The 22889-nt window shown below is 48.2% G+C and overlaps 3 protein-coding genes across 4 annotated transcripts; all 3 read right to left on the bottom strand.

Annotated features, from left to right (window-relative positions):
• Window positions 1–81: 81 nt before the first annotated feature.
• Window positions 82–603, bottom strand: LOC121838505. Its single transcript, XM_042294786.1, has 3 exons — window positions 402–603; window positions 260–335; window positions 82–175 (listed from the first exon to the last, which is right to left on the bottom strand). Exons 1-3 carry the CDS (start codon window positions 601–603, stop codon window positions 82–84), a joined length of 372 nt encoding a protein of 123 aa, XP_042150720.1.
• A 5092-nt stretch (window positions 604–5695) lies between these two features.
• LOC121046892 lies at window positions 5696–13420 on the bottom strand. 2 transcript variants are annotated; one of them, XM_040501596.2, is made up of 5 exons: window positions 13295–13420; window positions 11676–11859; window positions 8036–8245; window positions 7716–7866; window positions 5696–5871 (listed from the first exon to the last, which is right to left on the bottom strand). In XM_040501596.2, exons 1-4 carry the CDS (start codon window positions 13365–13367, stop codon window positions 7737–7739), a joined length of 597 nt encoding a protein of 198 aa, XP_040357530.2. In that variant the 5' UTR covers window positions 13368–13420; the 3' UTR covers window positions 5696–5871; window positions 7716–7736. The 2 variants fall into 2 exon arrangements, 1 of the variants encoding a protein (XP_040357530.2); XR_006078449.1 differs by lacking the exons at window positions 11676–11859; window positions 13295–13420 and adding an exon at window positions 8472–8595.
• Window positions 13421–19307: 5887 nt separating this feature from the next.
• LOC121838506 lies at window positions 19308–21751 on the bottom strand. The gene is made up of 3 exons (XM_042294787.1): window positions 21592–21751; window positions 19586–19828; window positions 19308–19519 (listed from the first exon to the last, which is right to left on the bottom strand). Exons 1-3 carry the CDS (start codon window positions 21749–21751, stop codon window positions 19308–19310), a joined length of 615 nt encoding a protein of 204 aa, XP_042150721.1.
• Between the last annotated feature and the right edge of the window lie 1138 nt (window positions 21752–22889).

The raw sequence follows: 22889 nt of genomic DNA on the forward strand, positions 1-22889 counted from the left end.
ACACGTATTGCAGCTGGTAGCTACTACGCAAACCAGCCTTGACACTTCATCGAGATGGTGGTACTCCGAACTTTTTGCAGCTCACAGCAGGGCGACGTGCAGTAAGCCCACGACGGCGTCCATGCCAACCGCGCTCCAGTGGACCAAGTCCTGCCGTCCTCTGCCAGCATACCGCCTAATAGAAATGGTTGTTATAATTTGATCAAATTGTGCAAGCCTTTTATGATTCCATGATTTCAGTAAAGCTAGAACAACTTACCTAGCATACATGTCAAATCGCACTTTCGTCCGCCGTACCACGAAAGGTCGATGGATCTCCACTGGCATGGTGACACCTACAACGATCGGTACAGTAACGAAATTAGTGGCAAATTGTCGAACCGGCGAAGTTCCGCACTTACTGCTTCCGCAGTGAGTGATCCAGTGGTTGACCCTGTTGACTGTTTGCCAGCTTCTTCCGCGACGGTGATGCAGCGCAATGGGAGGCAGCGTCAGTATCACCACCTTCTGCGCATAAAGTGTGAGCCACCCTAGTAGGATGGCCAGGTCCGAGATTAGGCTGCACGCATCACATTCGCCCCGCAAATCGTTGGTCCCGATCATTAGGATTACGCGCGGGGCGATAGGCACTTCCATCACCACATCAAGCAGCTGGCTTGCTGTGGCCCCGCTCACCAACGTAGAGCTCACTGCGACAGAAAAGGACGTTCAAAACAAGGATATGTCATGACATGGAAGGAAAAAAAAAACAACAAATACACACACAGAGGATGGCATACATGCATTAGGCAAGCCTACGAATTATGAATCCCGGAGAAAAGGTCACCGGAGTAAAGCTCACCGGAAACCCGGCGGATGCGGAGAAAAGCTCACCAGAATTTCGATAGGTGCAGAGAAAAGCTCACCCACGATTCTGCGAACCGATCTAACAATTTTTCTTCACAGCCTGTCGCTTCGTGACAAAACGCTCAGAGTGGGTGCACGCATTTCATTGACGCCGTTCAATCAAGGCCATTTCATCGAACGTCGTTTCATTGAAGCCGTTTCATATAACGCCGTTTTATCGAACGTTATGGTTTCTGGCCGGATTGTTTCTCGCCTTTGTAAATAGTTTTTTTTTCTTTTTGCATAAAAACTAATATTCTGCTCCGTTTTTTTTGTTTTTTTCTTTGCTTTGTGATAAACCAATGACCCCTTTCGGAGATGTAGAACAAGACGGACTTGTCACTTTGTAGGGGGCTGTCTCCATGTGGAAGTAAGCAGCTTAGAAAAAAGACGCGTCGACAACTTTGTTGTTCTCATGCATTCTGCAAAACTGTGGACTCTTCTGCTTCTTCATTTTTTTCTTAGAAAGTAAGCCAGTCTTCTGATGAAAACACCGTGAGTGCGCGGGCGAACTGGTGGTAGGTAATCATGGCGTCCTAAGACTGTGGTGCAGAAAATTAAAAAAAAAAAAAGTCTAAGGAACGGACACAGAAGGGAACGTCTGGGGTTGAACGCGAACACTTGATTTTAGAAATACTTATACGAATATGAAAACAAAAAAGCGCAGAATGAGCGGAAAGCAAAGTGCGACATATAAACAGAAAAGAGAAATCAAAGCCCACAGTAGGGTCGCGAATATTGAATATCAAGTATTGATTGTTAGATTTCGCAGATGACCTTTTCCCCGCACTCGTCAAAAGGCAGATGAGCTTTCCTCTGCATCCATCGGTTTTGACGTGAGCTTTTCTGCGCCGCCCACGAATTATACGTACCGATTTGCTGTCGCCTTAGTCCGGAGCAGTGTTCCGCTAAACGCAACAACATGGAGTCGCCGATCAGTTGGTAGCCGTTTAGCGACGCTGGGCCGTTGGAGAAGATCATGTCTGCGACAGATACAAAGTTTGTAACACTGTGCACGAATTAAAAAAATCTAAACTCTTACGAAAAATAAATCTTGCTACTCACCTCTCAATTCACGCTCGAGGAAGAAACGGAGAGACCTCCAACTAGAAACTAAATGTATCCATCGTATATTGTTTATATAGGTGAAGGGAAGGGAAAAGGGCGAGAAGGTGAAAAGTCGAGAACAAAGAAACACCTCCCAAGCTTTCAAGTGCTTCTAAACACACATACGACAGCCTTAGAGGCTGTTAGGAAATAGACAAGACTACTCAAGACAAGACAGGAACCCAATACGTTCATCTATTCTTTTTGTGTGTATGTTTTCCTTCTAACTAATAGGAATATTTTACTTTTTTACGAAAAAGGTCGAGAGATTGCGCCCAGTACTGTGAAAGCCACTTGTGGGAGGGGGAGGAAAGTCGCTTTTGTATAAATGTTGAGTGACGGGCTAATCTTCAAGGGGCACACTAGCGACCAGGATACGGCGTGGCGACACACAAAAGGGGGCACTTTTCTAATCCCCCCCCCCTCTCATCTTCACCTGATTGTGTAAAGGTGCGTTCACACCGGCGATGCGATCTAGTCGCGCGATAACTTTTATTGCAAACGCGACCATCGCGGCCAAAAAGCGACCCGATTTGAGCAGTCGCTTGCTGACCCGACTTTTTGTGACGCGATCTCGTCGCGGATCGGCTGAGCCAATCAACGGCGTTCGGAGCGAGAGTTTTCGAGAAACGACTCGCCAACGAAGGCGTTGGCCTCGCTCATCGCGCACGCCGGTGTGACCATCTAATCTTTTTGCGATGCCATCTAGTCGCGTCGCGCGACTGCTTACATCGCCGGTGGGAATGCGCTCACCCCTGTACCTTTGGCAACACTGCGCGCTGACAGTGAGGTGGAAGCCGCACGCTCCTTAGACCACTCAACCGAAGCCTTGCGACACGCGGTCACCCCCTCTCCGCATACTCACGCGGAGACAGAGAGGTCAGCTGATAAAAGGCAGGCAAGTGATTGGTCCGGCGAACACGTAGCTCGCATCGGGATGCGGAGCGCGACTCGTAAAACGCGTTCTAGTAGACCGTTTTGGGCACCGGCTCCGAGTGTTGTGTAACCGCAGGACAGCGTCAAGCACATGTGTGCTCAAGTTTATGCGTCCGGATCTAGCGTCTGATTCAGTGTCGGCTAGGATGTTTCTTTTGGCTGTAACTTTCTACAAAAAAAAAAAAAAAAACGTTGTCCTTTTTTGCTTTGCGCCCCGAATGAAAGCTGACCGCGTTCTGGCGATGATTCAACCGACCAGTTGTGTCCCCCGGCTCCCCGGACCCTTTTTCCTCATTTTCCTCCAGTTCCGTGTCATTTTTCTTTTACATACGTGATGGCCGTAATATTCCTCCGGTTTGCAGCCGGAGGAATATTTGGTCGATGCAGGACGGTTCATCACAGGCCGACTGGTAACAGGCCCGCTGCGGAACATGCGTCAAGGAGAATTCGTCACAAGGGCAACCGCAATAGTTCGTCCTCTAGAAAATGCTTTTTTTTTTTTTGAGTGGGGGGAGTGGTCAACCTGGCAAAGCCCCTACAAGGTCAGCATTGCTAATCGATCGATGGTGAACAAGCTGAAAAAAACGTAGCTCCGGGTTCAGTTCTGATCGAGGAATGCTGCGGTTACCTGGGCACGATTATTTTCGAACGCGTACTTCGTTCTGAAAGATGGAGGTAATCGCAACGGTGAGAAGGAACAGTGCACTGTGTTTTCGGAGTTGTCTCAAAAGATCGCAACCCAAAGCAGAAATAACGTCTCATACAGCCAGTCTTGTACGCGTTACTGAAAAAAAAATTACCGATTACAATTACAATCACTCTATTGAAAAATGTGACTGATTACGAAGATTCGCCCTCTAAGGGACGTGCCCCCGTCGCTGCACCCGATGATTAGATGTTTCAAGAAATTTTAAGTTTGTGTTTTCTGTTTTTTTAGGTCTCGTACCTTCAGAAGCTACATAAAAAAAAATGAAAATGAAAGAAATAATGGGAAACAAAAATAAAGTTTTTTTCTTATTAGTTCCGCTACTCCGTTGAAAAACGAAGTCTAATAAATTAAAATTAGTATTATAACACTGCTGTCCTCGCCTATTATTTATACTGGTCAACCAGGCGGTGTTCGATGAAACAGCTCCGATGAAATGTCCGGTCCCAGTAATACCTCACAGCCACTCCTGATCAGAGGTCCCAACACATCTGGCAAATTGAATGTAACGTTACCACTATACAGAGGGAACAACACCGCTTCCGTTATTATTATTATTATTGTTATTATAATTATCACGGTTATAGCTATTACAAACACTCTAAATTCACTACGTTAGACGCCACCATCTTGTTGTAGGATTTCTTTTTTTTTATTGTGCCCATGTGACTTCTTTTACACTAGTTCTTACTGGTGTTTCATCGTAATTCGGGCATTGAAATAACTTTTGCTGCCGATCCTACCATTTTTTTTTGCCCTTTTTCAGCAAAGGGATATTGTGCTGGCATTACACACGAAATAAGAATGTAGCCACACCGTCCCAATCTCAAACTACAGCACAATGGCCTGACACAGCTGTAGTGCAGCAGTACGATGAGCAGGTTTGTATTTTCAAAAACGCCATGAAGCTATCCGGTGTAAAAATAAAAGAACCGCCCATGGCCAGTGCGTACAAGAAAAGGCAGTGGTGACAGGAAGCGCAGGGCGTCTCTTTCGTACGGCCGGCACCCAGGGCGCACTCATATTTACCCTGTTGCTCTCACGAAGTCGGGAGACGTTGACGCATTATCGAAGGTGTACCCTTTTTCACACATAGGTGTGCAACGCTGGAGAATGGGGGCGCGTGGTTTTTTGGAAAGCGCTTTCTACCATTTCTACGCGCGAGTGCTCCTGCAACCCAAGCATTGTGAACAGTTACGCACTCGCGCCTGTGCCTTTGCAAGCCCTGCACACAAATTGTCCAACTTCGAAAAAGCATAGTTCAAAATTGCCGGTCCCACTTTTCCATACCGCTTCAAAACCCCATCTCGCTCAGATCACTTGGCAGCCGGACAAGTTGGGGCAGGGGGTCTCCAGTTAGGGATTATCCGGTACATTGTCCTCCCAACAATGAACGCACGCGCGACGCGCCAGAGGGTGAACACGTGAAAGGAGGGGTGTAAGAGAGGAGAGGGAAACTCAAGGTCGCAAGCGACGGGAAAAAGGGTTTCGAAATTGGCGCGCAGGTTCCGCAGCGTTTCCTCACACGGACAGCCAACGCCGCCCTGGTGGTTCAACTAATGTCTTGTTCAAGATGGCCGCCGTGGTACCGCAGCCTTAAACCATAACGTCGTGATGGCACCCGTGTATCCCATACATTCGGACACGTTTCGATGGACACTGTCGTTCCACTTTTCCGCCATGGCTCAGCAGTACGACTGGAAGGTCAAAGTGACCTTTTCCAGTTAAAACTAAATTTTAGAAAATGGATTCGACATACTTTTATCAGTTTAAATAAAAAATGCCGAACCTAAAAATTGACCTTTTACGGTTAAAACCGGATTCCGAAAATGGATTCGGCATACCTTTATCGGTTTAAACCGAAAAATCCGAACCCTAGTTATAACATAAGCTGCCATTCAAGCGCTCCTTAGAAAAAAAAAAACACCCGCTCATGTAGGGCTATTTAGTATCTTCATCACTGTACACCTTAATCGGTGGCAACACCACAACATATTGATTTTGACTCCCAAGCAAACGTCAATGTTGGCAGATGGACGTTTTTTTTCAATCCATGGCATGCCGAGCTTTGCTCAAAGGCGGGCACGCAGCGCAGCATGATCCTTTTGAACGAGGCGGAGGCATGTAGTGACAGAGAGAAAATGTTTATTAAAATGAAAACAGCTCGGCTGGCTCTTCAGATTTACTATGTCGTGGATCTACTGGATCGGGAGTGGCAGTAGGTGGCAGTTGGAGTACTGAAAATCGTAAAAACAGAATTGTAGGAACAAAAAGCATTACAACTGTGCAATTGCAGTGTTAGTGCAGTTGATAAGTGCTACCTGATTTTGAGACATTGGGGTTATTAGGAATTGGGTGTACCAAGTTGTGAACCATCATTCTGCACAAACTTCAAATGCTACCTTATGGCAGTAGCTGTATATGCCCCATATCCCCAGCCAATTGGTGGTGTGTGACTGTGATTGTTGCGACGGTGTGGGTTGCCTAGGCAGCAACAGTGGAGAGAGTAGCGTGTGAAGCTGCGTGCGTCTCGTGTGACAGGGGAGGAATTTGGCTCTGTATCCGGCGGCTTGCAAAGTGGCAGAGGCAGCTCTTCATCAGCAGGCTGAGCAGGTACCTCAGCAGAAAGCAGCGGCTGCCAATGCATGGAGAGTTCGGCGGATGGGCTGCCAAGGCTGCAGTGTTGCGGCTTCGATGAGCTCAGCAGATGGACAAGCAGCGAGAACAGTGGTGAATGTGTAGACTTTCTGTGAACTTTACCGTGATATAGGGTTGTGATGTGTTTGTGTAGTGAGGGGATTCCACGACACACTCAGAACAGTGTAGAATGTGTGAACATTCTGATAACATCGTAGTTAACTTATATGCGGCATATAGGCCTGTGATATGTGTGTGTGTGGTGTGCTGATTGTGTAAAACTGTATAGGCTGCTCTGCTTTCATGTCATTGTTATTGTCATGTCAGTGTTATTGCCTTCATCACTCGTGCGACTTTCAATGAGGTGTCCGTTATTGCTGTATGGAAAAAATTGCTGTTGGTTGTCTGTTATGACAGTTAGTTGTGCCAATCTGGTCAGCTTTTCATTTATGGCAATTTGTTGGTTTGATGCAGTGTCATACTTTGCCATAAGGTTTGCCTGTGTCATTATTTTTACCCTAGTGACCATTTGCTGAGCTTTGGTCTCTTGTACGGTTGTGGGAAAATGCTTTTGCAATCAGATTTTGTGACTGAAAATGCTGTGGGCTTTGAATAGACATACATATCTTGCAGTTTTGTCAAATCTTTTCCTCAATGGGGCAATTATTAACATGCATGATATGCGGAAAAGTAAAGTGATGTTATTTGTTCACAAAAAGCCCCTACGATTTGGTACATTTTATTCATCCATAATCTGACAGTTCCCATGGCTTTTGAGTAGACGTCCATACTTAGTATCTGCTTGTCATAAGCATAGTTTGAGGTAAGTGCCGTATTGTTTATAAAGCAGGGAATTCTGCAACGTGGGAAAGTTTCACAGAAAAAGCAACCCATGTTCAAGTCAATAAGCTATGTGCCCTATTATTTGCAATTATAAATTTATTTTGTGGTGCTTAATTGTGGTGTTTAATTGTTTGATAACATACCGTAAAATATTGGGCAAGCGCCCATTTAAAATTTTGAGATAGTAATGAAAAAATGGGGGATGGGCGCTTGTCCGGTCATCAATTCTACGTATAAATATACTGTGCATATTTTCTCAGATCTTACAAATTTGGGTGTGGGCGTATGCACGGTATTTTACGGTACTTAGTAAAGTTACTGGCAAGGTAACTTTGAAGGAGCATTCAGGTGTCCTCCCTGCTGCCATTTGTAGTGTCATGACTGCATAAGCATACTTGTAGCTAATGTGATGCCACATGCAGTCAGTGCACTGTAAAAGGCAATGCGCATGACCAGGAATTTCTGACCGCTTCCTTTGAGGTTCTTGTCACGTCGGTGATGATAGCTTCTAGCTCAATTTGCCTTTTAATTGCACTAAACATAACATGTTAGACGACGTACTGTGCAACAAACAAGACGGCAACATACTTGGAAAACTCACCTATGGCCACGAAAATAGTTGTTAAGACGGTGATGGAAAGGCCTCCCGTATCTTTCTCAAGACGCAACCTGGCAAGCGGTGGCGATTTGATCTACCGCAGTAGCGCCACACCCAGCTCACGAACACCCGGTATGCAGTGTACCTCAGCTTTCTGCATGGAAATAACGAGCTTTATTACAGAAAGTCGTAAAGCTACTATCACAGATTTCTATGCGCTGAGAGTCAAATGAGGATTTCTTGACTTATTTTGATCCTAGTAATGCATCCGTATTCCCAAATATTTGCACAGGCGAGGTGATCTTGGTCCTAAGTTTACATACCTGTTTTTATCGTTGGTCTCCATAGCTGTAGGAGTGAAATGCTCCATCATCAGAGCATGAACCTCCAACGATTCTCGATGAAGGCATAGCACCCGAAACAGATCGTTGCGGGTGATGCACCCCTCCCGCAGCAGTGGAGCCATTTTCTCGATTTCCCCACAGCAAAGGTCTTCGTCTGGCAGCGTCGGCCGACAAGAGCTACAAGAGCACCTGTATAAATAAGCAGTAAATAACTGGCGACAAGACATCAAGACCAGATGAACTGTAAATAATTTCAGGGACCACCGAAAAGAAACATCAAGTTTCTCGCTCCTGCGCTCTGGCAATTTTGCAATCCCAGGTATTAGAACAATTGCACCAAATTAAAAGGAGATGGCACCGGTGACAACAAAAGTTTTTTTTTAGAATTAGTCGGAAAAGGCATAAACGCACACACCATTCTGCCTCCGAAGAATCCGAGTCCACATATCGACGGATCGGGAACGCGGCCGCGGCCCTTTCCCTCGGAGGCGATGCCCGCGGGTCGAAGGCAAACGGGGATTCGTTGTCATAGTCAAAATCCTCTAATATTTCTAGATTGTCACTAGACTCTGACGAATCTGAAGAATCGCAGCGACGCTCCATTTCCACGCGCGGGTGATCACACGAGTACCCCGTCGCTGACAGACAGAATCGGGTTACGCACGTGCGAATGTTTGCAGCGCTTTTGACATCATTTCAAGATGGCCGCCCTGTCAAGTTGCAGAATGGTTTCGGTTTCGCCGCATAATTGTTTTCAAATAAGGGTACTTCGTCATGATCCTCAAAAGAATATGAATAGCTAAACGGCTAAATTCAACTTGATATAGCCCCCCTTTCTTTATTCCTATTTGCTTGCAAAATAGTTTATCTTGGTGACAGGGCAATTTCTTTTCAGATATAACTGTTTCTCTACGCTCCAGTTTTCGGGATATTGCCGCGTGCGATCGAGAATATACGCTTCTCCGTTCATCCAGAAGATTACGCTCGGGAGAAGATACCCTGAGCGTAAACGATAAGAAGGCCAGAATGACGTTTTCTAGTCAGTCTCGCCCTAGCTTTTTCGGAACATAAAGGGCCGAGCGCGGTATTGCCGATTCATTCACCGATTCTCTTTCGCGATAGCCAGTTACGTCGACGCGCCGTCGCCTGCCGCTGCCAACGCTCGCTGCAGCCGCAAGAAATATAATTATTGAAAATCATCTAAATTGAGGATAAAGTTCCCTTTTATTCCTATTTGCTTACAAATTAATTTCGGTTCTGGTTACGGTTCCCCCCCTCTTTCCATTGAGATATAATTGCTGCTCTACTCTCCAATTAGTCATAAATGGCTAAATTTAGCATAACACTTTCCTCTATTCCTATGTTTCAAAAATGGTTTCGGCTTCAGTTACACCGCATAGCAATAATTCTGCAGATATCACTGCTGCTCTAGGCTAACATTCTCATGATCGCTCAAGAAATATAATTGGTGATTTATGTGAGGAAACACATATTTCGGTCAGCATAATAATCAGCACTCAAGCTTGGTACTTCCGGTAATGAAGGAGCAAACATGCTCGGGAAAGAACCGTCTATGGGTCCATAAATTTACTGGCCAAGCACCTGCGACCCTTACATACACCGTCAAATATTGCACAGAAAGAAAATCTCGTGGTTGATCTGCAAACTAACCGGACATAATCACCATCGCCTTCGTATATTTTTTACAGAAAAATAGCTACAACCCTTCATAGTGTGTAAACCCTTTCCGTCTAGATCAGCCACCTACATTATATCGAGGGTTGGGCAGGACTGCCAGGGTGCGATCCCTGTGGCAAGTATTTCACCGCGAGCACATTTGTGGGCATGCTCCTGGGTGTAGACCTCTCACAGCCCCCTCCCTCCTCTGCCCGAACCAATTTTAAAGCCACAACCTGGGACCAGTGGATTGCACCGCAGCAAGACAAACATCGGCTATGCACACTGCTCTACGAGCACATAAGGCTATTACCGAGGACGACCAAGGGCACACACCTGGAGCATCAGCTGCAGCGTCAGAATGAGATAACCCGGACGAGGATATTATCGAAATAATGGTTAATTCATTCATTCTACAATTTATATGGCATGAAAGCTGAAAATGGAAATGAAAATGCACAAGTAGCCTTGTGCATTATTTTTTTTACTCCCAAATGCGCTCATGTGATTTTCTTGTCCCCACACTCAACCAATGACAGCCAGTGTGCGGCTGCTATGCCTCTGCAATTTACGTTTTCCATCGATTGGCACGATCCTCTTTTATATTCGTTACCTTTGTCGATGTCATGCTGACATTCCTATGCATGTCATACACACTTTGACACACTTGCAAAGCATAAACAGCCAGCTGCGATTAATTAAGCGGTCGTCCCAAACTTCAACTGTCTTGAGCACCATGCTGTCTAGAGCTCCAAATTTATCAGGTTTAAACACTTGTTTGATATAAGTAACCAGAGTTGCAACATTACACATTTCAGATAAATCTTTTATAAACACGATCCTGCCTAATTTTATCTTTCGATAGTTGAAGTCCATCAACAACCGAAAAAAGTACAGACAAGTTCATTTCAAAACTGGCTTCACAATCAATAAGTTTCAAATAACATTATTTTGATTATGCTACAAAGACAACTATCCTGCCAAAAAGCCTTTGAGAGGAAACAAGACAGGTCTAAACAACACAGCAACAATGGGAGAATTTTCTTCAGAACAGTTCCAAATTCAGAAAATACAGCACATATCATCAATTCGCAATAAACTCACAAAACTGCAGACAAGACATAAGAATTTAAAAAATTAACGATTCAAAATTGTCATAACTGTTCGACAGAGCTTTTCATAGTAAACATCACCAGAGGAAAATGGTGCCAGAACCGAGAGTTCATTCCAAATGCTCAATGAGTCAATGCAGTTATTCTGCTAGGGTTTAACAAATTTCATTAATAGCACAACATCCATCAACTGTGCTTGAGGTCAATGCTTGTGAAACCAATTTGAGCTCTTCGCAACACCTGAAAAATATTCCCAGGGCACAGCTTCCTTTAAAACAACACAGAGCTTTCCATTAAAAGAAGCTTTCGTCAGTACCCCCCCCCCCCCCAAAAAAAAAAAAAAAAAGAAAATCTAGTCTAGTCTATTGCTAAACAGCAAGACATCACGCATGTTCGCATCGGCAAAAGAAGTAAAAGTGTCCTCAGAGATGAAAAGCATGGCGGCCTAGTCCTTTGTCCACCTTGGGTGATCGGAAGTAAGAAAACAATAAGGTTTCTGAATCACACCTAGTGGCAGAGCATTCATGTTCTGGAAATGCTGAGAAACCGAAACTCAAGATACTTGACGCTACCAAGATGGCCACGTGCACGGTGCTGTTAGACCACCAAGCAATTTTGCATATGGTCTATTGTAAAGATAATGGCAAAGAAACATGAAAAATCAGTGTGTTGCTAACCGTCAACCAGTTCGGACGTGTCATACTTCTCGGCCCACACTCGTAACAGAGGCACAGAAAGAAAGCTCAAGACTCTAGCACCAATCCAGGTTATGTCAAAGGTGCAAGTCCACCAGTGACTGCATCCTAGCCGACTGACAAAACCCACTTTACAAGATTCGTTGCCTCTGGTAGCGCGAGCGGTGGGCAGCAACAGCACTCTTCAAGTCTGGCCTCTCCGCCTGTGTGCTGCCCAGGGTAGCCCTTTCCAGTCTCGGGAGTGATGCCTTTGCTGTCTTGAAGGTTGGATACCTCGTAATCCGTTCGAAGACTCCCGCCAGAAGCTTCTCGATGTAGCCTAAAAATGTTGTATAATAAACATGCATGAGTTATGTATCACAATGTCTAGAAAGTAATTCCTAGGACATTGCAACAATCTCTTGATCTGCAAAATCTGAATTTTCTACTACCAGGCTTAAAGGGGCACTGAATATGTTTCTGAGCCCGTCTGTTCTTGGTGATAACTCACTCTACGGGCTCTAGGCATCCTAAAAATCAAAATCTTACAACCATACGCCACCTATTTCCCTATCAAAAAGGTAAAGAAAGATTGTATTTCTCAAGCGTACCATAGAATCCAAACCACTGGCAAGCCTGACCGAATGCACTTGTCAGCCAATTGTGAGCGATGGCTTCCCACGCGCATTGATCCGCATGCACGCTGCTTCTGACCTTGTTGATTCCATCCCCAGTGGTTTCACCATTTCCACTGTCGTAAGCACCTAATATCTCATTGTTGGAGTTAGAAATGCTACAAACGTAATCATGTTCTACTGATGATAAGAAATTGCGGACAGGATCCAAAGGAGCGAGAGGGAATATGATTTTCACAAGTATTGCAAGCGAATGCTCCGGGAGCAGGCGGGCGGACATATCACCTCCGCAAAAGAAGGCAAGGGAAAAAGCCGATGATGATTAGAAAGCACGCAAAACACAAGGACAAAAAGAGGACACCTACAAGGACAAGTGCTTTTTAATCATCATGAACCGCTACCAACTAGCCCAGCTTTCAACCCCGTTGCGGGGAGAAAGTAGTTTCTATATATTTCTATTATCACGGGCTTAGTAAACGGTTTTGTCATGTGAAACGTTGAATGCATAATGGTATCCACTACATTTGTGTTTCTCAAATGGGGGTCCGCGAAGCGCTGGCTCATCAGACAAGCCCGGCATATAAAGTTGTATTTTTTTCATATTGACATGAAACGTTCCAATTTTCGGGTGAGTTTTCTCGAGTGTATGTCAATCAGAGAAGTCTACTTCACACTAGCCCTTATTTCTATTTGTTTACTAAGTAATGATCATAATTAACCTAAACCTTTCCCTTCACCTCGCCACAAACAGAGTCCTCCATTATATCCGCCGATCCATAAGGAGTCCGTGAAACATCGATGATTGAGAACCACTGCGCTACACTATATAACAAAAGCAAGCATCTTCAAATACCTTTTTAGCAGTTTTTTTAAACAACCTTTTCATCTTTGTGTGAGCCTGTTCAGTGAGGACATTCCCAAACACACCTGTTTTGACTAGTGAACCCTTCACATCGACACTTGCCTCGCTTTGTGGCAGTAAATGATGAAACAATCTAGTATTTATGACAGCAATTTTGAAACTGCAAAGCTGATGCAACTGTGACGTTGCTACACAATTATGTAGATATGTAAATTATGTCTGCATGTATTGGCTGCAATGCCTCTAATTTTCACATGCAGTTTGTAAATGTAACATACCAAACTTCGTGTCTTCCTTAACAGGGACGACAGTCCACTGTTTGCGTCCTCTTGAAAACTTCAAGGCACACATGTCCTGGCCATCTTCTTCGATACGGGTCTTTCTGTCTGCATTGCAGTTAAAATGCAGTGCTGCAATGTACTGTACGTCCTGAAATCAACACCAATGTACAATAAATTATAACAGTCTTGATATTGCAGCGCGCAAGGCTGAGAAAGCAACGCTCGGTCACGGTCCTCCAGAAAGTTCCCGTTTATTCATGTACCGCACCTAACTTCTATCATTTACCCCTGCTTTTGTTTTCTAGAAAGTGCGTGTTCATTCTCGCCCCGATCACGCGACGCTCGAACCGCTTTCGCCGAATCTTCGAGATAGCGGCGCACTCTAGATAAGAGGCCGCCCGCGACCTTGTCGAGTCAGTCTCGCCCCAGCGCTCGATTCTGCTACCACGCCGACTTCGACGCCCGCGACGCTCTGTTGTTATCTTTCTTTTGTACCCTTTTATTTTGGCACAAGTTCGCCACATTACACGTTTATTTCTTCCTGTTTATTTGTTATTTTTGGTCACCACCCGTGACATTTTGGTGGAGGTGCGCATGCCCTTTCAGCGCTCCCCTCCGAGTTCCCGCAGTGCAAGTCCGGACCCAGCCTGCCGAGGACCGAGCGAAGACCAGATTGAGACCCGATCCAGTCGCCGCACCCAAGGTCTACCCCCGGAACACGGACTTCTGCCACCCCGGACCAGGCAGCCAACGAGGCCGACGATGGACAACCAGTCATCGCAGAACCCGTCCGCCGCCGCCGTCGTATACCTTCCCGTCGCACCCCGGACTCCGACGCCATTCCACGGGGAGGTCCACGAGGACGTTGAAGATTGGCTACAGCATTACGAACGAGTGGCCCGCCATAACCAGTGGACACCAGAGCAGTGCCTTCAGAACGTCTACTTCGCTCTGGAAGGCACGGCGCGCACCTGGTTCGAGAACCACGAAGCGTCGATTTCGACGTGGGAAGAGTTCCAGGCCGAGCTGCGACGCACCTTTGCCAACCAGCAGCGACGACAGCGTGCCGAAGAACTCCTTCAAGCAAGACACCAAGGGCCAAACGAGAGTGTGACAAGCTTCGTCGAAGACGTTCTCCGCCTCACGAACCGCGCAGACCCAAACGCTCCCGAAGAGAAAACGTTGCGGGTCCTAATGCGCGGCGTCAAAGAAAACATCTTCGGGGGCCTCGTGCGGAGCCCGCCTACGACTGTCCAGGGTTTCATTACTGAGGCCACCAACATCGAACGTGCCCTTCACGCACGGGCCTCACACTACCAGAGACTCCCCGGCTTCGCTGCCCTCTCGCCGTCCAGCTGCAGCATCCCGGACATTCGCGACATCATCCGGGACGTCGTCCGGGAAGAACTCAGGAAGCTGCTGCCTGCTGCCAACCAGCCGGCTTCGCTGTCGATTGCCGAGGTGGTGCGCGAAGAAGTTCAGCGCGCAATTCAACCGGAGACTCCTGCCAGCGTGGCCGCAGCCGATGAGCCGACGCTGACCTACGCCGCAGTGGCCCGAGGACCGTCGCCAACTGCTCAACACTACCCGGTGGCGCCACGACGAGACCCATCAACGCAGGCGTACCCCCGACGCAACGACGAAGTACGTCAGTACGACCGCCGAGAACAGCAGGCGCCAAGGAAAACCGACGTGTGGAGGACAGCGGATCGACGACCCATCTGCTACCACTGCGGGGAGGCCGACCATATCTACCGTCGTTGTCCCTACCGGCAAATGGGCCTGCGTGGGTTCCACCCGAACGACCCACGCCCGAGGTACGGCGAACGCCCTCGCGACATCGAGGAGTACCTCCGACGTTCGCCCTCCCCAGTGTCGTCTCTCCGCCGTGAAGCCCGCTCCCCTTCCCCACGACGTTCAGCCTCCCCAGCGTCACGATCCCGCCGAGAGAGCCTGTCTCCCCTGCGTCGTCGGGAAAACTGAGTGCGGCAACGCCTGGAGGTGACGTTGCCGAAAACGACGGAAGCAAACAGCCTCCAAGAACGCCGGAGCGCTCCCACTCTTTCGACACCCCGCATTGCATCGACGCGCCTGCAACGGTGTCCAACAACCTAAACGTTGTTATCGATGGCCAAAACGCATCGGCACTCGTTGACACCGGGGCAGACTACTCAGTATTGAGTGGGAGGCTCTCTCGCCACCTTCGAAAAGTCACGACGCCGTGGGATGGACCGCAGATACGAACCGCCGGAGGACACCTCATCACACCTGTCGGAAGGTGCACCGCTCGCGTCGAAATTCACGGCGAGACGTGTCCTGTGAAATTCGTCATTCTACAAGACTGTTCCAGAGACGTCATTCTCGGCATGGACTTTTTGTGTGAATACGGCGCCGTCATCGACCTTGGAGAAAACAGATTGACGCTGCGGACACCTGTTCCGCCTTCAGAGAAACTCCAAACTGCGTCAGCCGCCGTCCGAGTCGCTGCCGACCACGTGAATCTGCCGCCGCGATCAAGTGTTGTCGTACCTGTCGTGACCGATGCAGCTACCCGTAGCGAAGTTCTTCTGGAAGGTAACCTCCAGTTGCTCCTGGGAAGAGGAATAGGCGTCGCACGAGGAGTAGCTGAACTTCAGGATGGCCGCACTGTGGTCCTCGTGACGAACGTCCGGAATGAAACGCAACACCTCACGAAAGGTGCAGCCGTTGGCCACGTCGAGGATCTCCGAAACTCCGCCGAAATCGCCGCCATTACTGATGAATCCTCGCCACCTCAGCAAGACGGTACGTCGCCAGCGCAACTCGACATCGACCCTAAGCTTCCGGACCCAAAACGACGGCAGCTGATGAACCTCCTCGCCGAATACCGTGACTGCTTTGCGACGTCGTCGAAGGTACGCCAAACAGCCGTTGCGAAGCACCGCATCATTACCGAGGACGACGCGCGCCCTGTGCATCGATCACCGTACAGAGACTCCGTTAAAGAAAGGGAGGTGATCCAGGAGAAAGTTCAAGAGATGCTGAACGACGACATAATCCAGCCATCAAGCAGTCCGTGGGCCTCTCCAGTCGTACTGGTTAAGAAGAAGGACGGAACGCTTCGGTTCTGCGTGGACTACCGGCAGCTGAACGCGGTGACGAAGAAAGACGTCTACCCACTCCCCCGAATCGACGACACGTTAGACCGGCTGCGCCACTCTCGATACTTCTCATCGATGGACCTGAAGAGCGGCTACTGGCAGATCGAAGTCGACGAACGGGACCGAGAGAAGACAGCTTTCGTCACGCCGGATGGGCTGTACGAGTTCAAGGTAATGCCCTTCGGACTATGTACGGCGCCAGCAACTTTCCAGCGTGTTATGGACACCGTACTGGCAGGACTGAAGTGGCAGAGCTGTCTGGTCTACCTCGATGACGTCGTGGTGTTTTCCAGCGACTTCGACGAGCACTTGCGACGACTCCGAACTGTTCTTCAAGCCATACGGACCGCTGGACTCACCCTCAAGCCGTCAAAGTGTCGGTTCGCCTATGACGAACTGAAGTTTCTAGGTCACGTGGTTAGTAACGAAGGCGTTCGCCCCGACCCAGAGAAGACTCGCGCCGTCGCGTCATTTCCAGCGCCGACAGACAAGAAGGCCGTGCGAAGATTCCTTGGACTTTGTGCCTACTATCGTCGCTTTGTTCGGGATTTCGCAAGGATTTCCGCACCACTCACAAACCTCACGAAGGACGCCGAGAGGTTCGAATGGGCCGAGGAACAGCAGCAGGCATTCGACGAGCTGAAGCGACGACTCCAGACGCCTCCGGTTCTTGGACATTTCGATCAGGATGCGGACACCGAGATTCACACTGACGCAAGTAACGCTGGACTTGGCGCGGTACTAGTTCAAGTACAAGAAGGCACCGAACGAGTCATCGCCTACGCAAGTCGGACACTGTCCAAGGCAGAGAGAAATTACTCCACGACTGAGAAAGAATGCCTTGCGGTCGTCTGGGCAATCACGAAGTTTCGTCCGTACTTGTACGGAAGCCCGTTCCGCGTAGTCACGGACCACCACTCGCTCTGCTGGCTTGCGAACCCCAAGGACCCGTCCGGACGCCTCGCTCGATGGAGCCTCCGGCTACAAGAGTTCAACATGACTGTGGTTTACAAGTCAGGACGCAAGCACAGCGACGCTGACTGCCTGTCCAGAGCTCCCGTCGAAACACCTTCCGACAGCAGCGACGAGGATGATGACGAGTGCTTTCTAGGGGCAGTGAACACCGATGACATGGCACGACGTCAACGAGACGATCCGGAGCTGCGAGCCTTAATCGAGCACCTGGAAGGGCGCGGCGGTACCGTACCCCGTGTTTTCTCACGAGCCGTGCCGACCTTCGCCATTCGACAAGGTGTACTCTACAAAGAGAACTTCGGGGACAGCAACTCGCCGTGGCTGCTGGTAATCCCGACCGACCTTCGAGGGGAGATTTTTCAAGCATGTCACGACGACCCGACGTCCGGACACCTTGGATACAGCCGCACACTGGCCCGTATTCGTGAAAAGTATTACTGGCCCAAGCTCCCCAAGACCGTCCACCTGTACACACGATCATGCCACGAGTGCCAGCGACGCAAGAAACCTCCGACGAGGCCGGCCGGACTCCTGCAGCCTATTTCTCCTCCAACTGCACCCTTCCAGCAGATCGGAATGGATCTACTTGGTCCTTTTCCGCCTTCGACGTCGGGGAACCGCTGGATCATCGTCGCCACAGATTATCTCACGCGGTACGCCGAAACGAAAGCTCTTCCTTCGGGGACTGCTGTGGAAGTTGCCAAGTTTTTCATTGAGTCCATCGTCCTCCGGCACGGCGCTCCAGAAGTTCTGATTACAGATCGCGGATCATCCTTCATGGCACAACTGACCCAAGAAATCCTCCGACTCAGTCACACCAGCCATCGTCGTACAACTGCGTACCACCCGCAGACAAACGGGCTGACGGAGCGACTCAACAAGACAATCGCCGATATGATCTCTATGTACGTCGACGTAGAGCACAAGACGTGGGACGAGGTGCTGCCCTACGTCACGTTCGCCTACAATACGGCGGTTCAAGAGACCACTGGATTCACCCCTTTCCAGCTGGTACATGGTCGGAAGGTAACGACCATGCTGGACGCCATGCTGCCCCATGAGCCATCTGACAACGAAAGCGACGACGCCCAGGCGGTTGCTCAACGCGCCGAAGAAGTTCGCCAGCTCGCCCGACTCCTGATTCAAGACCAGCAACGCGTCGACGCCGGCCGCTACAACCTTCGTCGCAGGGACGTCCACTTCCAGCCCGGAGATAGGGTGTGGGTATGGACGCCCATCCGTCGCCGCGGCCTCAGTGAGAAACTGCTGAAACGGTACTTTGGACCATACAAGGTACTTCGTCGCCTCGGCGAGCTGAACTACGAGGTGATGCCCGACGGAACACGAACATCGTCACGCCGCCCACCACGACCGGAGGTCGTCCACGTCGTGCGCCTGAAGCCGTACTACGCTCGATAGGACTGTGGACCTTTTGTGCTCCAAAAAACTCTTTAGTTTATCGTTCTTTTTTATTTTGATTTGTTTTACACTGCATCGGGGCGATGCACTTTTAAAGGGGGGAGTAATGCAGCGCGCAAGGCTGAGAAAGCAACGCTCGGTCACGGTCCTCCAGAAAGTTCCCGTTTATTCATGTACCGCACCTAACTTCTATCATTTACCCCTGCTTTTGTTTTCTAGAAAGTGCGTGTTCATTCTCGCCCCGATCACGCGACGCTCGAACCGCTTTCGCCGAATCTTCGAGATAGCGGCGCACTCTAGATAAGAGGCCGCCCGCGACCTTGTCGAGTCAGTCTCGCCCCAGCGCTCGATTCTGCTACCACGCCGACTTCGACGCCCGCGACGCTCTGTTGTTATCTTTCTTTTGTACCCTTTTATTTTGGCACAAGTTCGCCACATTACACGTTTATTTCTTCCTGTTTATTTGTTATTTTTGGTCACCACCCGTGACAATATCCTGTATAATGCAATGCCCACCTTACCTGCAGTCCTTCGTAGCAGTAGCCAACAGACTTGGAAGCGAAGTGAACTAAAACACCGTGAAATGCCTCCAGTGAAAATGTCTGCTCGTCTGAGGAGAGCTTGGGTATGTCCCGGAGGAGATGACTGGAAAGGACCACCGATTCCAACTTTTTGAAGGTTTCGGTTCCTATAAGAGGAAAAGTATTAATGGATAAACATTCGCAAAACTAAATTCTGCTGGCCAAGGACTCACCCTCCTCAATCCAGAGTCGATCCTGTACTTCCCCATGCAGACACGCAGGGTGCAGCGAGTTGGGGTGATGGTGGACATCACAGATGTGTCGTGTGATCGATGTCCACTTTGCGAGGATGAGGTCCCCATGGTTGTCACTGGTGCGGGCACACCAGTAAAGATGTCTGGTGATGGTGTCCAGCCACCTTGCTAGGGCCTTGTGCTGTGGCGACTTGGCCAAAGCTACAATCTTCTGTTTGATGCCTGTAAATATTATTCGCTTTTGTATTTCCATGCATCAATTTAAGGGGAAGCTGAAACTCTTCATGAAAAAAATGTGTTAGAGGTGAATTCTACAGTATTTATATCCCATGAATCTGAATATCACGTTCATTTTCCCGGAAGATGTAACTAAACACAAGAAAGCGCGAAAAACCTCTTACCAATCATGACGTCATACAAGGATATTTGGGCCGGTCAGCGCATGTCGCTCGCGTGGGCATCGCATGCAATTGCAAGCTTGCCAGGTGTATATTCCTGCACTGACACCAGTCGTGATGTCTCTTTTTGACCTCTTTGAAAACAGCAACAGTGTGCGTGCATAGGTTTCACAGGCGCTGAAGATGCGCGAGAGCAGAGGTTCCAAAAACTCCTTGCATGACATCACGTCCTGGGAAGGAGGAGCCTCGGCGGTACTCTAAAAATTAATTTCTGCGGCATCCATGCACCAAATTGACAGATAATCTCGATATTCGTGATCCTGGAGGTCGAATGAAGGCCACTGAAGTGTTTTTTTCTCAAATACAGAACCGCTTCAGTTTCCCTTTAAAAGCAGGCTTAATCGAAGCACTGTTCCCAGTATTTTTAATACTAGGAGCAGCACTTGGGTCGGGCCTGCGGACCAAAACCTTTTTGATGCACTTGATGTTTAAGTATGAAAGTCTATGTCAAAGAGCTTATGCCGAAAGATGTACTAGGTCTGTTCAAAAAGTAAGCGACCCGAATTCGTTCCGCAGAAACAAATGAAGTCTGGACAGCATCCTGTGGTGGGAGGGTGGTTGGAACATTAAAGGGGCCCTGCAATCCTATTTAAGAGTCTACCTTTTTTGCAGTTTCCGTATCTCTTGTTATTCGGGCAAGCCAGTGGGCACGGAGAGAGTAACTAAATATCAGTGCACCTAATTTTAACCGGACAATGCAGAAGCCTCCTGCACCTACGGGGGTGCCCCATGGTACCAAACACACACGGCATGTGACGACATCGTGATGTCGGTCCTGACCAGCTCCTGCCTTACTCCTGGTCAAAGCAGCTAAAAGCTTTTTTTTAGTCCAAATACAAAATATAAGTGGCGCAAACCATTTAAATGATTCGTGGAAGTAGTTTTTGTTCAGTATTTTAGGTGAAAAAAGAAACAAATGCAGTTTATAAAGTACAAAAACAACAAATGACCCGTCGACATACCCACCACTTCAAGGCCACTTCACGAGTGTGCGCACTCGGCCTTCCATGTCACTACGTCACACACAAACTAAGGGAGCGGAAGAACGACATTCATGCTTTCACATTCACAACTCAAAAGAAGTGCTCAAGTGTCCTAGGACTTTTTTTTTCCTTTTCTACACATTTCCCTGGGCTAATGGAGCGTGCAACTGTTGGTCCCCCAGCCGGATGATCTATATCTGGCGGAGGCACATTTGCAGCAAAAGGTTGTCTGGGGCTTATCTCGGGGAAGAATACTTATCATTGTTCACACTGTCGTGGGCCGGTCGCACTCTTGCCCTCAAGACCAAGCAGAAATGAGGCTTGAAAACTGGCAACAGAGAGCAGTGCAGGCACAGAGAGGGAGGAGCAGTGGTCTCATAGTCCAAGATGGTAGAAAAGGGGGCACAAGAGCCAAAGCAGTGGCATCCACATAAAAAAATGGCTCTGGCCAGAGAGCTTGTTTTGGAAGTATATGTCGGTAAAGAAGGGGACTTGTAGCAATTTTCTCATGGGATTCACGAATTTTGTTTTGATATTGGCTTACCTTTGCTGACATGCCAGAGGTCGAAACGGTGCTGGACAAGGGGGTGCTCCCGCTTCATGTAGGCACTGACTTGCACATGCCTGTCAGTCACGACCACTTCCACCCTGAGACCCAGCTCCTCAAGGTGAAGCAAAGCTCTGGTCAGCCCCTCCAGCTCCATGTGGCAGCTCGATTTCACTTCGGTCGACTGAACAACACCCAATAAAGAAATGCAATGAACAGATGTAGCCCACAGTAATAATGCATTGCATGAATTAACTCCCTATCTAGCTGAAATTATAGAAGCAAAAAACTATAAAGTTAAATAATACTGACAGCATAAACAGAGGGACGTACAGAACAGCACATCTTTGGACGTTCAACACAAATTGCTTTATTAGGTGCCGGCATCCAGCCAAAGAGACCAAGGAGAAGAAGGAGAGTGAAAAGCAGGAACAAGGAAGGGTCAAGGCGGTAGGGGAGGATAACGGTGACAGACAAAAAAATTACCAGCAAAGGGAAAAAAAATACAGAAAAAACGTGAGGCAGCCTGGTAACTACATCAGCGGATATTTCTTGTCAAGCCCAGCAACTGCAGGCAGAGATATGCTACCTCTATTGTGGGGAATGAAAGTAAAGGTGCCGAGACATTTCAAGATGCATTACCCCCCTCATGGTGCATGCACGCCATTAGTATGTAAGTTTGGAGCTTCTGAGACCGCCACAGGATAGCTCAACCTTTTGAGACGTTGCCATTAAGACCAATTTATAAAGTTGAAGAGAAGGTTGGCAAGCTTAGATAAGTTCCAGAGAAGGAAAGTGTATGAATACACACCATACTAATCCTCGTATGACAGCATGGTTTTTCTTTCGAAACAACTATTTCAATACTTTGAATGAACAAGCAAAGCACATTGCATAACACCAACATCCAGAAAGGATGCTCATGCCTAGTCCATCCGCCTCTTTTTTACATTTTCTGTCCATCTTATATTTTCCTTCAATCTCTGGACTCTTTCATAGACAATCTTCATATAGGTAGTAACTCTAGGCCTGAGACATACCTACACAGCCTTGTCATATTAGACAAGAGCATAATACAAATGGTGCAAAGCCTTTGTGGTACCCACCTTTACAAGCTCCAGGTGAATGATTCGGTTGAGGGTCGTCTCCAGCAATGAATACGTCCCATAAAGGGCAGAATAGCCGGGTGAGTCCGACCGACCATCACCGGCCAGCCGCAGTGAGCGCCCTCCTAGGCTTTGAACAAGATCTTGTTGTTCAGCTGTCCATACCTGTTGCGAAAAAATGGAACCTTG

Source organism: Ixodes scapularis, unplaced genomic scaffold (genome assembly GCF_016920785.2).
Source record: "Ixodes scapularis isolate PalLabHiFi unplaced genomic scaffold, ASM1692078v2 PGA_scaffold6__148_contigs__length_123643588, whole genome shotgun sequence".
NCBI classification, from domain to species: domain Eukaryota; kingdom Metazoa; phylum Arthropoda; class Arachnida; order Ixodida; family Ixodidae; genus Ixodes; species Ixodes scapularis.